Below are 17390 nucleotides of genomic sequence, written 5' to 3'. Positions count from 1 at the left end.
CTAGTATACCTGTAATCTTTGTTCCTCCCTTCGCTTCTTGAGGTACACCCACTCCATTCTCATTTTCCGCTATAACTCTGAAGTAATAGACAGCACCCTCCTGCAAGTCTTCCACCTTATAGGTCAAAGCGTGACAATTGCTTGTCACAGACACCCAGGCCTTCTTACTTGCCTCACGTTTCTCAACATGGTAGGCTTTTACTGCATCTCCACCATCATTTTCTGGAGCTTCCCACATCAGTGTTGCAGAATCCCTAGTCACAGATGAAACTTTGACATTGATTGGAGGTCCAGGACAGTCAAGCACTTTCACTACCATGGGCAAAGTTGCTTTACCCAATGGTGATTCAATTGTGACACAGTACTCTCCAGAGTCATTCCTGGTTGACTTCTCAATAGTCAGAGATGTGCTGGATTCTGTTGCTTCAATGGTTCCTCTTACTGTTAGATCAACACCTTCTTTGCTCCATTGAACTGTTGGTGCTGGTTTTCCCTTGAATGGTGCACTAAGAGTGAATGACGTACCATGTTTTACAATGAGAACCTTGCGCAACTCAATATCAGCATCAAATGATGGCTCTGCTGTTCTGTCTGCTGCTGCACCTGGATCTGAGTATGGGCTACGCACACTGCTGCCCACTTTATTTATTGCCTTTACACAGAATTCATACTCTACATCTGTCTTTAATCCAGTGACTGTAAACTCCAAGCTTTTGGTAAGAGGTATTGCCTCAACCCATCTGGCTAGTTCTTCAGGTGACTCAGGTACTTCTTCCTCCTCATATTCCTCTTCATCCTCAATGTCTGGCTCTGGTTTGCGAATAAATTCTCTGTATTCTACACTATATCCTAAGATGGGCGCACCACCATCTTTTGCTGGTGGCCTCCAGAGGATAGACACAGTGTCTTTAGTGGAATTTATAATTTTTGGCTTGGTTGGACGACAAGGAACAATCAGGGGATCTAGTGCTCTGAATGTTGCAGATGGTTCACTGGGAGGACTCAGGCCAGCTGCATTTTCAGCATAGACTCTGAAGTCATACTCACAACCCTTGCGAAGTTTTCTCACCACCATGGTAACATCTTTAACTAGATCTCTGTTCACCCGAATCCAGCGCATGCCTGTCTTCTCACGACGTTCAATTACATATCCAGCAATGGGACTACCTCCATCATTGGCTGGCTTACACCAGGTAAGGGTCATAGAATCTCCAGTTATATCAGTGACATCAACACCTGCAGGAGCAGTTGGAATTGTATATGGATCTGTAATTTTTATAACTTCACTCTCTAGAGCCTCCCCAACACCATGCTTGTTAACAGCTAGAACTCTAAAGAGATATTCATTACCCTTAAGCAGACCTGTCACTTTAAAGTAGGTCTTTGTGACATCGCCCTTTACCAATGTCCATGCCAAACGACTGGTCTCACGCTTCTCAACAACATAATGTGTGATTTTAGCACCACCAGTTTCCTGAGAAGGACCCCATGACAGAGTGCAGTCCTCAGCTGTAAGACCAGTGATCTGGAGAGGGCCTGCGGGGGGCCCTGGTTTATCGATTATCACACAATTAATTGGCATAGTGACTGTTCCCCCAATATTCTGGAGAGTTAGCACATACTGTCCAGAATCTCTTTTGACACAGTCCTTTACAACAACACAAGTGCTTGCGTCTGTTGAAATAATCTGAATTCTGGCTCTCAGCTCAATCTCTTTGCCATCCTTTGTCCAGCAGATGACAGGGGCAGGACGTCCAGCAAAGTCAGCATTAATCTTCAGCGTTTCTCCTGCTTTCACAAACACAGTCTCTCTAAACTTGACATCCATCATGATGCGTGGTGGATCTACATCATCCTTGACAGTAATTGGGCCTGTATTGAATGATGGGATACTGAACTGTCCAGCAGCATTCTTTGCAATGACACGGAAATCATACTGGCTGTTCTCTGTAAGGCCTGTAGCATCATAATAAGTCTCCGGCACATTGGTAAAGTTGCACCTGGTCCATCTACCCTCAGGAAGGTCTCTCCGCTCAATGACGTAGCCAGAAACCTTGGATCCACCATCATACTCTGGTTTATCCCAAGATAATGAGACAGATGTTCTTGTAATAGCAGTAACCACAGGTGTGCCTGGAGGATCACATGGATCTCTCGCTGCAACAGGTTCACAGGCCTTGCTGCATTTACCAATGCCAGCAATATTTTCTGCATAGGCACGGTATTCATAGAGCATTCCCTCTTCAATACCAGTGACTTTGTATTCTGTGTCTTTGATCATTCCTCTGTTCATCTTTGTCCAAAGAATGCTAGAACGCTCCTTCCTTTCTAAATGATAGCCCAAAACAGGACTACCACCATCACTGACTGGCTCATTCCAAGTCACCAACATGTATGACTTAGTAGCCAGTTTGACAATAGGTGTTGATGGAGGTCCAGGTTGTTTGAAATTATATTGAGCAGTAATTCCTGGGGAATCAAGGAAACTACTCTTTCCGTAACGGTTAACTGCATATATGCGGAATTGGTACTCTGCTCCATGTGTAAGGCGGCCAGCTTTGAAAGATGTTCTGGCAACATTACTTGCCACTATTTGCCACTCCTGTGTGTTTGTATCTCTCTTCTCCACAATATAGTTGCTGATGGAGCAGCCACCGTCATATTCTGGTGGGGACCAAGACAGTGTAATGCTGTCTGAAGTCACAGCATCCACCTTAATTCCTTTAGGTGGACCGGGTTTGTCCAGGACAACAACTCCAATACTAGCTGTTACTGTTCCAGCAGTGTTAGCCAAGGTAATCTCATATTTGCCAACATGTTCTCTGCTAGCTCCTTTAATAACAATTTTAGATGATGTTGCTGTATTTATGATTGTTAATGATGATGTTTGTTTCAACGGAAGGCTATCCTTCTTCCATGATACAACAGGTTTTGGTCTGCCTCTCACAGGCACTTCAAGAGTGAGATCATCCCCAACCTTGACGCTATATGTTGTAAACAGTAGATTTATGGATGGTTCTATTGCAACATCTTTTGCCACCACTGGCAATCCAAGATCTTTTGGCTCACTCTTTCCCTTCTCATTTATTGCAAGAACTCTGAAGAGATATGCTTCATTGGGATTCAGATTAGGAACTGTTGCTTCTGGTACTTTGACTGTACATGCTGTCCCCCACTTGTCACCACTCTTAGGTTTGAATTCTACATTGTAGCACATTACTTTGCTGCCACCATCATGAGTAGGCTTCTCCCAGGCCAGTGATGCGCTGGTTTTTGTTACATCCACAAGAGTTACCTTGTTTGGTGGTTGAGGCACCTCAGACACTTTGGTTTCTTTAGTTTCAACTGCCTGTCCCTGACCATATGCATTGACAGCACACACTCTGAAATAGAATATTCCACCTTCAGGGAGGTCTTCAATTTTGAATGAGTTGGCAGTACAATTGCTTGTGATAGTAGTATAGGCCTTTCTCACAGATTCCCTTTTCTCTACAATGTAGTTTGTAATTTTTGCACCACCATCATTGAGTGGTGTGTCCCAGGCAAGAGTTACTGAATCTTTCTTGAGCTCCTTAACAGTGAAGTTTTGTGGTGCACTTGGTGTGTCCAAAATTCTTACTGAAATAACTGCAGATTTTGTACCACTGCTGTTCTCCAGTGTTAAAGAATATTTCCCACTGTCAAAGCGGTTAACATTGTCAATGACAAGCATGGTGTATGAAGAAGTAGTGTCAATTGCAGCATGGTCTGTTAAAGTGCTCTCAAGTTTCTCCCATTTCACAGAAGGTTCAGGTCTGCCTCTAATAGGGACAAACAAGCGCAGAGTTCCACCAGCCCGAACAGACACCACCTTTCTGAGGTCTGCATCCAACTCCATCTCTGGTGGATCTGCTCTGTCGGAAGTTATTACTGTGCCATGGAAATTAGCTGCTTCCCCAACTCCTTCTGAGTTAATGGCACAGACACGGAACTGATACTCTCCACCATCCTTCAGGTCTGTGATAGTGAGTTTAGTGACCTGAATACCTGTTGGTGGAGTACACATGCTCCATTCTTTTTCAACTGGTGCTTGTACTGCTGGCGCTACTTCTGCTTCCTCAGTTAATTCAGGTTGTGGTGTATACTCCCTCATTTCAACAATGTATCCCTTGATGTAGGCTCCACCATCAAAGTCAGGTTTACCCCACGAGAGGGACACAGAAGACTTTGTGTAGTCTGTCACCTTAGGGTGGCGTGGAGGTCCAGGTGGTGTTGTAGCGTCACATGCTCTATAGAAAAGGGATAATTCACTGAGGTCTCCTATTCCAGTCTCATTTTCAGCAGCAACACGGAACTCATAAAAGTGGTCTGGCATAAGACCTGTGACCTTGAAGTTTGTTTCTGTCAACTTTTGCCTGTTGCATTTTGTCCACCTCACACTATCTTTGTCACGTTTTTCAAGATGGTAAGCTTGAATGTCAACTCCACCTGTGTTTTCTGGAGCTGTCCAAGACAGAACCATGGAGTCCCTTGTGATCTGACTTGCTTCAGGAGTTCCAGGAGCACTTGGTGGCTTGTAAGGATTGCGTGCAATAATAGGTTCACTCTGAAGGCAATCACCAGCCCCATATTTGTTCACTGCCCTGACTCTGAAAATGTACTCATTTCCTGGAAGCAAATTTTTTACTTTATGGTACAGGCTTTTTACTTCTGGTGCAACTACAGTCCAAGACAACCTGCTGGTCTCTCTCTTCTCTAAAACATAGTGACTGATGCTAGCTCCACCATCCAGAGCTGGTTCAGACCAGGCAAGGATGCACCTGTCAGCCATGATTTCAGACACTTTAATGGGACCAATTGGTGGACCTGGTTTGTCAAGGACTTTAACAGTGATGGGGAAGGTTTTTGTACCACCAATATTTTTGAGAACAAGGTCATAATGGCCACTATCTAGTTTGGTAACATCCTTTATGGTCATAGCTGCACATTTGTGTGTAGTTTTAACTTCAATGCGCAAGGCTTTCTCCATTTCTTTCCCCTCTTTAAGCCACACAACCTCAGGTTGTGGAGTTCCATAAATGTCTGCATCGAAAAGCAAACTCTCCCCCGCATAAACAACAATTATATCCTTGTATTTGGGGTCCATTGAGGCCCTTGGTGCTTCAATGTCATCTGCAGCAGTGATGGGTCCAGAGCTGTCTGATGGCCCACTGAAGACTCCAGCAGCATTTCTTGCAATAACTCTAAATTCATACTGCTCACTCTCTGTCAGACCAGTCACTGTGTACTCCGTCTCAATTATGTTAGTAAAGTTGGATCTTACCCAGCGACCATCAGGTGAGGAGATGTCTTTTCTTTCTACAATGTATCCATTTATTTTACTACCACCATCATACTGAGGTTTGGTCCACTGAATTTTAATTAGATTTTTAGTAATATATACAGCTTCTGGAGCACCAGGAGGATCACATGGGTCGCGAGCAACAAAGGACTCAGATACTTTACTGCATCGGCCAACGCCAACAATATTTTCAGCATAAACTCTGAATTCATAACCAATGCCTTCCTCAAGATTGCAGATCTTGAATTGAGTATCTGTAATTCGAGTTTTGTTTAGTTTGTTCCAGAGGATACTGCTTCTCTCTTTACTTTCAAGGTGGTAACCAATAACTGCACTCCCACCGTCACTAACTGGCTCATTCCATTCAATGATCATCATGTCCTTAGTTGCATATTTAACATATGGTGTACCAGGAGGCCCAGGTGGTTTGTAAGGATACTGCACTACAATGGTCTTGGAGTCCAGAGGTGCACTTTTTCCATATCTGTTTTCTGCTATAATTCTAAACTGATATTCTGCTCCAGTTTTCAGTTTTGTCACCTTAAAAGCTGTTCTAGCCAGCTGTGTAACAACTGGCTGCCATGTTGTGGTCGTGGTATCTCTCTTTTCTACTATGTAGTTCTTAACTTGACAACCACCAGTGTACGCTGGGGGCTCCCAAGATAGATGGACAAAAGTGTTGCTTACTTCCACCACTTTAACTGGACCTTTCGGTGGGCCAGGCTTGTCGAGGATAATAATAGTCACATCTTCTGTGATGGTGCTGACAGTGCTTGCTGCAGTAATAGAATATTTGCCAAAGTCTTCCTTACATGCCTCAGTAATCTGAATTCCAGTTGTTAATGGAGTGTTAAAAACATTAACTCTAGAGGTCACCTTTAAAGCCTGACCATCCTTTGCCCAGCTGATTTTAGGTTTGGGCCTTCCAAGTACAGGGAATTCCAGTTTAAGATCTTTTCCAGCTAACACATTGTAAGTATTAAATTGCATCTTGATGCTTGGTTCTATGGTCATGTCATTTGCAATCACTGGTGCAGCAAGTGCCTTTGGCTCACTCTTTCCTTTCTCATTGTAAGCAATGATCCTGAATAAGTATTCTGTGCCTGCTGTCAGGCCTGTAACAGTTCCTTCACAAGTCTTTGGGTTTCCTGCAACTCCCCACTTATCTGTGCCCTTAGGTTGCATCTCAATCAGGTAACCACCAATCCTACTGCCACCGTCATGCTCAGGTTTCTCCCAGGCCAGTGTGGCACTTGTTTTTGTGACATCTGTAAGAAACACTTTTCCAACAGGCAGTGGCACTTCAGAGGCTTTTGAAGCAGTTTTTGTCTCTACACACAGACCAATTCCATAATCATTCTCAGCCATGACTCTGAAGTAGTACATAGCTCCTTCAATTAAATTGTCAACTTTAAATGTGGTCTTGGTGCATTTTGTGGACACATTTGCGTATGCCTTCCTTGTTGATTCACGCTTATCAATGACATAGTTCTTGATTTTTGAACCTCCATCAATTGCTGGTGCATCCCATACAAGTGTAACAGAATCCTTTTTGATATCTTTAACCACAAGGTTCTGTGGAGCCCCAGGTGTGTCCAGGACTTTTACTGAAACAAACTCAGAGACTGAGCCACTGCTGTTTGTCAAGGTTAGAGTGTATTTTCCTGAGTCATGTCTGTCAGAACTGTCAATAGAGAGCTGTGTGAAGTTCACAGCTTTCTCAACCACAGCTTTTTCAGAAAGGTCTCCATCATCCTTTGTCCATTTAATCTCAGGTGTTGGCCTTCCCTTGAAAGGAATATAGATTCTAACAGATCCACCAGCTTTTACAGTGATGCCTTTTCTCAGCTCGGAGTCAAGATGAATTTGTGGTGGATCCATCCTTTCCTCTGGCTTCGCCGTTCCAGAAAGAACAACTGGTTCACCAACTCCCATTTTGTTCAAAGCACACACTTGAATTTTGTATTCCTGGCCCTCAGTAAGTTTAGGAATTTCATATTTGTTGACACGCAGACCAGTAGGGGGTGTAACCATCTTCCATTCTTCCTCTTCAGCCTTGCATACTTCAACAATGTATCCTTGGATGGTACTACCACCATCAGACAGAGGCTTTCCCCAAGAAACTGTGATGGAGGATTTTGTAGAGTCAATCACATTGACATATGCTGGGGCACCAGGTTTGTACTTGGGGTCAGATGCCTTGTAGTATGAACTAGGAAGGCTTGGTTCTCCTGGACCAACAATGTTCTCAGCAGATACTCTGAACTCATACTCATGACCTGTGGTTAGGCCTGTAACTCTATATGATAAATCAGTTATTTTTTGTCTGTTACATCTGGTCCACTTGATTCCAGCCCTGTCCTTCTTTTCAACTATATAACTGATAATCTCCGTACCACCATCAGTCTCAGGGGCAGACCAAGTTATTGTCATACCTTCATGGGTAATGTTGAATATGTCTTCAATGTGAGGTGAACCAGGTGGTACAAAAGGATTCTTCATAGTAACTGCAGCAGACTCCAGTGCCTCACTGACTCCATGGCTGTTAACTGCCATTACACGGAACATATACTCATTGCCCTCCAGTAATTTAGTAACTTTGTAACATGTGGTGTTACAGGTACTAGAAACAACAGTCCAAGCTAGGCGACTTGTCTCTCTCCTCTCAATGATGTAATGTGTAATAGGACTACCTCCATCATGTAGTGGGGCCCGCCATGCCAGTGTGCATCTATCCTCAGCTACTCCAGTGACATGGAGAGGCCCTTCACATGGACTAGGTCTATCCATTACCAAAACCTTAAATGGAACAGTTTCGCTGCCAGCCTCATTTGTCAGCAGAAGTGTGTAAATTCCACCATCAACTCTAACACAGTCCTTAACAATGATTATTGCATGATTTTCTGTGTTTTTGATCTCTAGTCTGATTGTATTCTCAACTGGCTTTTCATCTTTGAACCACTGGACTGAAGGCAGTGGCTTGCCATGGACATCTGCATCCAACCGGAATGTCTCTCCAGCATTTATGATGACAGTCTTGGTAAAAGCAGGGTCAATTGAGTATTTAGGAGACTCGACCTTGTCACTTGCTGTTATAGGTCCACTGTTGTATGACGGCTTGCTGACTGTCCCAACTGAATTTTTCGCAATGACTCTAAAGTCATACTGTGCATTTTCTGTGAGACCAGAAACAGTAAACTGAGTCTCAATCACATTCGTGAAGTTTGCCCTTACCCACCTGCCTTCTGGCAGATCACGTTTTTCTATAATGTAGCCAGTAATATTACTGCCTCCATCATATTCTGGTTTAGTCCACTGAATGACAATTGTATCCTTGGTCACATGGACAGCTTCTGGTGTACCAGGGGGATCACATGGGTCACGGGCAACACAACCCTCTGAAATCTTACTGCTTCTTCCAATGCCAACAATATTTTCAGCATAGACCCTGTATTCATATTCTATGCCCTCCTCCAATGGATGACTCTTGAAACTAGTCCCATGAATAAGTGTCTTATTTATCTTGACCCAGAGAATACTATTCCTCTCCTTTCTTTCAAGATGGTATCCAAGAACAGGACTTCCTCCATCTATTATAGGTTCATGCCACTCAACAATTTGGTGGTCTCTGGAGAGAGAAGTAATAAAGGGAGTGCCTGGTGGGCCTGGCTCTCTGTAAGGATATTGAGCCACTACAGCTGATGAATCTAAACCTTGACTTTTTCCATAGCGATTCTGGGCAATGATCCTAAACTGGTACTCAGCTCCCGTCTTTAGTCTAGTGACTTTGATGGTTGTTCTAGCACAGTTGGTAGTCACATTCTCCCATGTTGTTGTGGTAGTATCTCTTTTTTGTACAATGTAGTTTGAGATTTGACACCCACCAATATGTTTGGGTGGGTTCCATGAAATTGTGACACTCTGTGTTGTGATTTCATCAAACCTCACTGGACCAGATGGAGGTCCAGGTTTGTCCAGAACAATTATTTCGATTGCACTTTCCTTCTTTCCTGCTGAGTTAGTGGCAGTTATAGTATACATACCAATATCGTCACTTGCTGCCTCCTTAATGCTTAGAGTTGTATGCGTAGTTGTATTGTGAATATTTACTCTGGTGGTAAACTTCAATGGGGCTCCATCCTTTGCCCATGCAATAGTTGGCTTTGGACGACCAAAGATGGGAATATCAACATTCATGTCTTTGCCAACATGAACACTGTAGCTGCTGAATGCAGGCCGGATATCTGGCTCAAAGACCAGATCCTTGGTCATCACTGGACCAGCAAGGGCTTTTGGGTCACTCTTTCCTTTGTCATTGATTGCAGTAACTCTAAACAGATATTCCTGTCCTGGATTCAGATTGGACACTGTAGTCTCCATAGTCTTAAATGTATTTACACCAGACCATTTGTCCTGGCCCTTCAACTGTACCTCAAGCAGATATTGTTGAACTCTGCTTCCACCATCATACTCTGGTCTCTCCCATGCCAGAGAGATGCTCGTTTTTGTCTGATCTGTAACAATCAAAGTTTTTGGAGACTGAGGCACTTCTGAAACCTTAAGAGGGTCTACTGTTGATGCAGGCAAGCCAACGCCAAAAGTATTTTCAGCTAGGACTCTGAAATAGTAACTACAGCCTTCTTGAAGGGGTTCAATCTTACATGAAAGAGCATGACAGTTTGTCACAACAGCAGCATAGGTTTTACGTGTGCTTTCTCTCTTTTCAATAATGTAGTTCTTAATCTTGGATCCACCATCTAAAAGAGGTGGTTCCCACGCCAGTGTCACTGACTGATTTGTAATTTCTTTCACTTTAAGAGCAACCGGGGCGCTGGGTGTATCTAGAACACGGACAACAACAAATGCAGACTTGGTACCACTGGAGTTCTGTGCAGTAACTGTATATTTTCCACTGTCATTTCTGCTCATTTTATCAATTACAAGGGATGTATAACTGCTGGTTATTTCAACTTGAGCAGTCTCTTTGAGAGTCTCTTCATCTTTGTCCCACTTAATGGTAGGACTGGGTCTTCCTTTAATGGGGATAAACAATCTAAGGGAAGCACCAGCTTTGATAGACACAATCTTTCTAAGTTCTGGGTCAATGTCAAGGTCTGGCTCCTCTGTTCTGTCCTGCACAACCACAGCTCCAGAGAGATCAGCATGCTCTCCAACTCCTACCTTGTTGATAGCACACACTCTAAACTTGTACGTTTGGTTTTCCTTCAGATTTCCAACTTCAAATTTAGTTGTCTTCACACCTGTTGGGGGTGTGCATATGATCCAATTCTCAGCAGGTGCATCTGTGGCAGAGGCTGATGCATCTGGTGCTTCAGGTTGCACCACTGGTTCTGTGGCAATGCAACACTCAACGATATACGCCTGAATCTCACAGCCTCCATCACATACAGGCTTCCCCCATGACAAAAATACTGATGATTTTGTTGTGTCAGTGACCTTAGGATTTTGTGGTGGACCAGGTCGGAAGATGGGATCAAGAGCTTTGTAGAAAACGGTTGAGGTGCTTGGCTCCCCAACACCCACAGCATTTTCAGCAGCAACTCTGAATTCATAAATATGGCTTTCCAGTAATCCAGTTACTTTAAAGGTCAGATCTGTAACTGTTTGTCTATTGCATCTTGTCCATCTCACTCCTTCTTTGTCATGTTTCTCAATTATGTATCCAGTAATGGGACTACCCCCATCTTCAGAAGGAGCCTCCCAGCTGAGCACCATCGAATCCTTTTTAACATTGGAAACTTCTACATTCTTTGGTGATCCAGGTAGGACATATGGATCTTTAATTAGAACAGGAGCAGACTCCAGTGGTGGACCCACTCCAAACTGGTTGACTGCATGAACTCTGAAGATATATTCATCTCCTTCAAGAAGTTTATTTACTTTGAGACAAATATTCTTTACTTTTGGATCAACAACAGTCCAGACAAGACGACTTGTCTCTCTTCTCTCAACAATATAGTGAGATATTTTGCTGCCACCATCCTGAAGTGGTGGTTTCCATGCAAGAGAGCAATGATCTTTGGCAATGCCTGTAACAACAAGAGGTCCTTGTGGTTCCCCAGGTTTATCAAGGACAACAACGTTGATTTGTGTAGCCTTTTCTCCTCCAGGATTTTTCAGCAACAGTGTGTATTGTCCTCCGTCTGAAAGTTTAGATTCCTTTATAGATATGTAAGCTTTAGTGGGTGTGTTCTTAATTTCTCTGTGAATTGTATTGCCAAGCTCCTGTTCTCCCTTCAGCCAGTGAATGGAGGGCAGTGGTTTGCCATGAACATCAGCATCAATTTTGAAGTTGTCTCCAGCATTAACCACAAGAGTCTGTGTATATTCAGGGTCAATGCTGATGCGTGGTGGTTCAATCTCATCCCTGGCAGTTATAGGGCCAGTGCTGTATGAGGGTAAACTGAAAACACCAGCAGCATTTCTGGCAATAACCCGAAACTCATATTGGTTATCTTGCACAAGTCCAGTTGCAACATATTCTGTCTCAATCACATTTGTGAAATTGGCCTTCAACCAACGACCCTCAGGAAGTTCCTTCTTTTCAACAACGTAACCAGTTACCTTTGCACCACCATCATATTCAGGCTTGGTCCAAACAATCGTTATGGAGTCTTTTGTGATTTTTGTTGCTTCTGGAGTGCCAGGAGGATCACAAGGATCTCTTGCAATATGCCCTTCAGACACTTTGCTTGCTTTGCCTATTCCTACAATGTTTTCTGCATAAACTCTGTATTCATACTCCATTCCTGGTTCTAGACCTGTCGTTTTAAATGTTTGGTCAGTAATGAGAGACTTGTTTAGTTTGACCCATAAGATGCTATTTCTCTCTTTACGTTCAAGATGATAGCCTAAGATAGTACTTCCACCATCATTCACAGGCTCATTCCAGGCTACAACCATGCTGTCCATAGAACAGGCTGCAATGTTTGGTGTTCCTGGTGGTCCTGGAAGCTTGTATGGGTACTGAGCAACAATACATTCTGAGGAAAGAGCTGGGCCTTTTCCATATCTGTTTTCAGCCACAATCCTAAACTGATATTCAGAGCCAGTCTTCAGTCTGCCTGCCTTAATTTTTGTTCTTGCTAGATTGTGAGTTACAACCATCCAGTTCGTTGTGGATGTGTCCCTTTTCTCCACGACATAGTTTTTAATGGTGCATCCACCATCATATTCAGGTGGATTCCAGGAGATTGTTATGCTATCAGAAGTAACCTCCTCTACCTTAACTGGCCCTCTGGGCTGGCCAGGTTTGTCTAGAACAACAATGCCAATATTTACTGTTGTCTCTCCAGCTGTATTGCCAAGAGTAATAGTGTATTGGCCAACATCATCTTTAGCTGCCTCTTTAATGTTGAGGTCCAGCACTGTGTCTGATGCACCAAAGTTGACCCTGGTAGTTCTTTTCAGAGGCTGACCATCTTTGACCCAGGTAACAGCTGCTTTGGGACGTGCCACATATGGAACTTCCACTGTCAAGTCTTCTCCTGCCAACACACTAAATGTATTGAACAACATTTTAGCAACTGGAGCAATGATGAGATCTTTGACTATCACAGGGACGCCAATTTGACGAGGATCACTAGTTCCTTTCTCATTCTTTGCTGCTACACGGAACATATACTCCTCCCCTGCATTTAGTCCACTTATAGTAGCTTCTGTGTCTTTCACAATTGTAGCTTGGGTCCACTTATCCACACCCTTAGGCTGAATCTCAACAACATAACATCCTACTCTGCTGCCACCATCATGTTCTGGTTTTTCCCATGATAGAGTTACACTGTTTTTGGTGACATCTTTAAGAGTGATTTTGCCAGGTGGCTGTGGCTTCTCAGACACTTTAACTGATTCAGGTGTTTCGATGGGCAAGCCAATGCCATATTCATTTTCAGCTAAAACTCTAAAATAATAATTGCAGCCTTCCAGAAGTTGGTCAACTGTAAAGGAAGTATTATGGCAATTGGCTTTAACTGTGGCATATGCTTTCCGTGTTGACTCACGCTTTTCAACTATATAATTCTTAATTTTGACTCCTCCATCGTTCATTGGTGGATCCCATGTTAATGTGACAGCTTCGTTTGTGACAGAGGTAATTTTTAGATTTTGTGGCGCACTTGGTGTATCAAGGACCCTTACCTGAACTGTCACAGTTTTGGAACCAGAGCTGTTTTCAATGGTGAGGTTATATTTTCCACTGTCAAATCTGTTTACATTTTCAATTACAAGTGATGTGTATGATGATGTGCTGTCAATGGTTGCTCTCTCTATAGGCTCACCGTCACCTTTAGACCACTTAGCCTGAGGAGCTGGTCTGCCTCTTATTGGAACAAACAGTCTAAGTGTGCAGCAAGCTCTTAGACTGACCACTTTGCGGAGCTCAGCATCCACGTCCATCTCAGGAGGAAGGAGTCTGTCCTCAGCTTTTGGATTTCCAGGAATAAATGCTGCTTCTCCAACGCCTTCGCTATTCATGGCAGAAATACTAATCTTATACTCCTGGTTTTCTTTAAGATTAGTGAGGGTAAATGAAGTTGCAAGAAGACCTTCCTTAGGAGTAACAATGGTCCATTCCTCCTCTTCTTCTTTTTCACATGGGATGCATGTCTCAACAATATAACCAGTGATTTCAGAGCCACCACTATATACAGGTTTGTTCCATGCAACAGTAATTGAGGATTTGGTCGTGTCCAGGATTCTGGGGTTACATGGAGCTCCTGGCTTGTACAGCCCATCAGTGGCTCTATAAAATAGACTGGGTACACTTGGTACACTCACTCCAGCAGCATTCTCAGCAAATATTCTAAATTCATATTCATGTCCTGTGGTAAGCCCTGTTGCTTTGAACTGTAGGTCCTTAACTTTTCTTATATTGCATTTAACCCATCGAAGGCCAGCTCTGTCTTTCCTTTCAATACTGTAGTTGGTGATGGGAGTTCCACCATCACTCTTAGGTGCTTGCCACATGACAACCATCGAATCTTTAGTAATAGCTGTCACCTCGGGGTTTTCTGGGGGGTCAGGTTTCACATACGGGTTGTCTGCAATAGTGGGTTCTGATTCAAGAGATTCTCCAAGACCATATTTGTTCACAGCCATTACTCTGAATATATATTCATTTCCTTTGAGTAACTTAGTCACTTTGTGCTGTGTAACTTGCAAATCTGAAATTACATTGGTCCAAACCAGTCGACTTGATTCGCGTTTCTCAACTACATATCCTTCGATTTTGGCACCACCATCATCCGCTGGTGGAGCCCACGTAAGTACACAGTTGTCAGCAGTTACATCAGACACTTTCAGAGGGCCAATTGGTGGTCCAGGTCTGTCAAGCACTTTTACGTTAAAGACATGTTTCGCAAATCCACCAACGTTTGTAGCAGTCAAAACAAATTCACCTCCATCTGATCTAACAGAGTCTTTGTTAGTCAGAATAGTTGTCAGTTCGGTAAACCTAACCTCCAGTTTCATTGTGTTCTCAACCTCCTTTCCATCCTTTGTCCAAGCCATAGATGGGATTGGCTGACCAGCAATATCAGCTTCAAGCTTAAAAGACTCTCCTGCTTTCAAAAGAACCGTGTCCTTAAAGATGGCATCGACCATAATACGTGGCTCAATTATGTTATCTTTACATGTAATTGGGTCAGATGGTTCAGATGGTATGCTCACAGCTCCTGCTGAGTTTCTGGCTATGACACGGAACTCATATGAGATGTCCTGAGTGAGTCCACTGACAGTGAATGCCGTTTCAATAATATTGGTAAAGTTAGCTCTGATCCAACGACCAGCAGGCAATTCTCTTTTTTCTACTGTGTAACCAGTGATCTTAAAGCCACCATCATAGGCAGGCTTTGTCCACTGAACTGTGATGGCGTTCTTGTTAACAAAAATTGGCACAGGCTGACCTGGTGGATCCACAGGGTCCAAAGCTAGTATTGGCTCTGAAGCTTTACTGGGTTTACCAATTCCAGCCATGTTTTCAGCCAAGACACGGAATTCATAGGCAACTCCGTCTTCAAGTCCTGTTGACTTAAAAACATTGCCTTTCACAAGACTATTGCTGATCCTATGCCATATAATGCCACTTCTTTCCTTCCTCTCAACATGATAACCAATAACTTCATTTCCACCATCAGAGACAGGTTCATTCCAGCCAATTGTTATTGAGTCTTTGGTGAATGCAACTACACTGGGAGTTCCTGGTGGCCCAGGTACTTTGAATGGATAGGCAGCAACCACTGACTCTGAGGTGATGGGAGGTCCAACACCATATCTATTCTTAGCTTTTATTCTAAACTGGTACTCTGATCCAGTGGTTAGTCGAATAGCTTTAAATACTGTGCGAATAACAGTGCATGAGAGTTCAGTCCATGTTTGGGAAGTGGTGTCTCTGATTTCAACCACATAGTTATTAATTGGAATACCTCCATCATTCTCAGGAGCATCCCAAGAAAAGATACAATAGGTGCGTGATATTTCCACAATCTTCACTGGTCCTTTTGGTGGCCCAGGTATATCATGCACTTTGATAATTATGTTCTCTGTCACAGATCCAACAATGTTCTTGGCGGTCATGGTGTAAACACCACTGTCAGCTCTAGTGCATTCACTGATGCTGATAATAACAGTAGCTCCAGTAGTTTCTACATTGACTCTTTGTGTGAGTTTTAGGGCTGCTCCATCCTTCTGCCAAGAAATTGTTGGTCTGGGACGCCCCATAACTGGAATTTCAACCTTAATGTCATCCCCTGCTTTGGCTATAACAGTCTTCTGACATACACCACGCAAGTCAAACTCTGGAAGTGATGTAGAATCTTTGACAATAATGGGCTTGCTCTCACGTGGAGCACTTCTGCCAGATTGATTGACAGCCATGACATGGAAAATATATTCCTCATTCTCATTAAGGTTCTTCACTGTGAAGTCTAAGGTCTTCACTGTTGTAACATGTGCCCACTGGTCTGTTCCCTTCTTCTTGGCTTCTAGGACGTATCCTGAAATTCTGCTTCCACCATCATGTTTGGGTTTGGTCCATGCCAGGCTCACAGAGTTCTTTGTGATGTCAGTGGGAATAATGCTTTCTGGAGGCGTAGGTGCTTGAGATGCACGAATTGGATCAGTAGTTTCAACTGCCTCTCCAATGCCAAACTCATTCTCAGCAGACACTCTGAAGTAGTACTCACAGCCTTCACCCAAGTCACCAATTCTGACTGATGTTGTGGGACACTTTGTAATTGCAGTAGCAAAAGCCTTGCGTGTTGATTCTCTTTTCTCAATTATGTAATTTGTAATTTTGGCTCCTCCATCAATTAAAGGACTATCCCACTGAAGTGTAATACTTTCTTTGTCTATCTTTACCGGCTTGAGGTTAAGAGGAGGTCCAGGTGAATCCAAAACTCTCACATGAATGTCAGCACTTTTCTTTCCAGCAGAGTTTTCAAGTGTAATCTCATATTTACCAGCATCAATCCTTGAACTTTCAGGAATAAGTAGCATTGTGAAAGATTCAGTGCTATCAATGACTGCACGTGGAACAGGGCCACCGTCTTTACTCCAAGTGACTTTGGGAGCAGGACGACCTTTGATTGGCACAAAGAGACGGATAGAACAACCAGCTCTAACAACAAGGGTTCTCCTCAGCTCAATATCCAACTCTAAATCAGGCTCAGCAGCATGTTCTACAATCTGAACCAATTCCTGGGTTTCACCAGGTTCACCAGCTCCTTTGGCATTTACAGCACTAATCCTGAAATGGTACTTGGCACCGGTTTCCAAGCCAGGGACAACAAACTCTGTGATTCTGAGTGGTGATGAAGGGGTATCCTTAATCCATTCTTCTGTTCCCTCTTTTTGGTGCTCAATTATATATCCAGTGACTTCAAGCCCACCATTATCCAGAGGTTTCCCCCAGTTAAGAGTAGCAGTAGTTTTGGTTGTGTCTGTTACTCTTGGATTGACAGGAGGTCCTGGAACATCTGGCAGAAAGACAAAGGTTACAATTTGTTAACAAAAAAATCAGCAAGAACTACAAATATATATAAACATTTTTTTC

The 17390-nt window shown here is 43.3% G+C and overlaps 1 protein-coding gene across 1 annotated transcript in view; it reads right to left on the bottom strand.

Moving 5' to 3' along the window:
- The window catches only part of LOC106928839 (titin-like), a 155360-nt gene that overhangs the window by 26812 nt on the left and 111158 nt on the right, over positions 1-17390 (bottom strand). Inside the window, exon 194 of the mRNA XM_088002850.1 lies at positions 10-17313. Within this exon, the coding sequence (XP_087858976.1) occupies positions 10-17313 (17304 nt within the window). The remainder of the gene's footprint in view (positions 1-9; positions 17314-17390) is intronic.

Source organism: Poecilia mexicana, unplaced genomic scaffold (genome assembly GCF_051168715.1).
Source record: "Poecilia mexicana isolate PSO_F unplaced genomic scaffold, ASM5116871v1 scaffold_2, whole genome shotgun sequence".
In the NCBI taxonomy this organism is placed as follows: domain Eukaryota; kingdom Metazoa; phylum Chordata; class Actinopteri; order Cyprinodontiformes; family Poeciliidae; genus Poecilia; species Poecilia mexicana.
The sequence above is the reverse complement of the archived record's forward strand: the minus strand, read 5'-3'. Positions and strand labels throughout refer to the sequence as shown.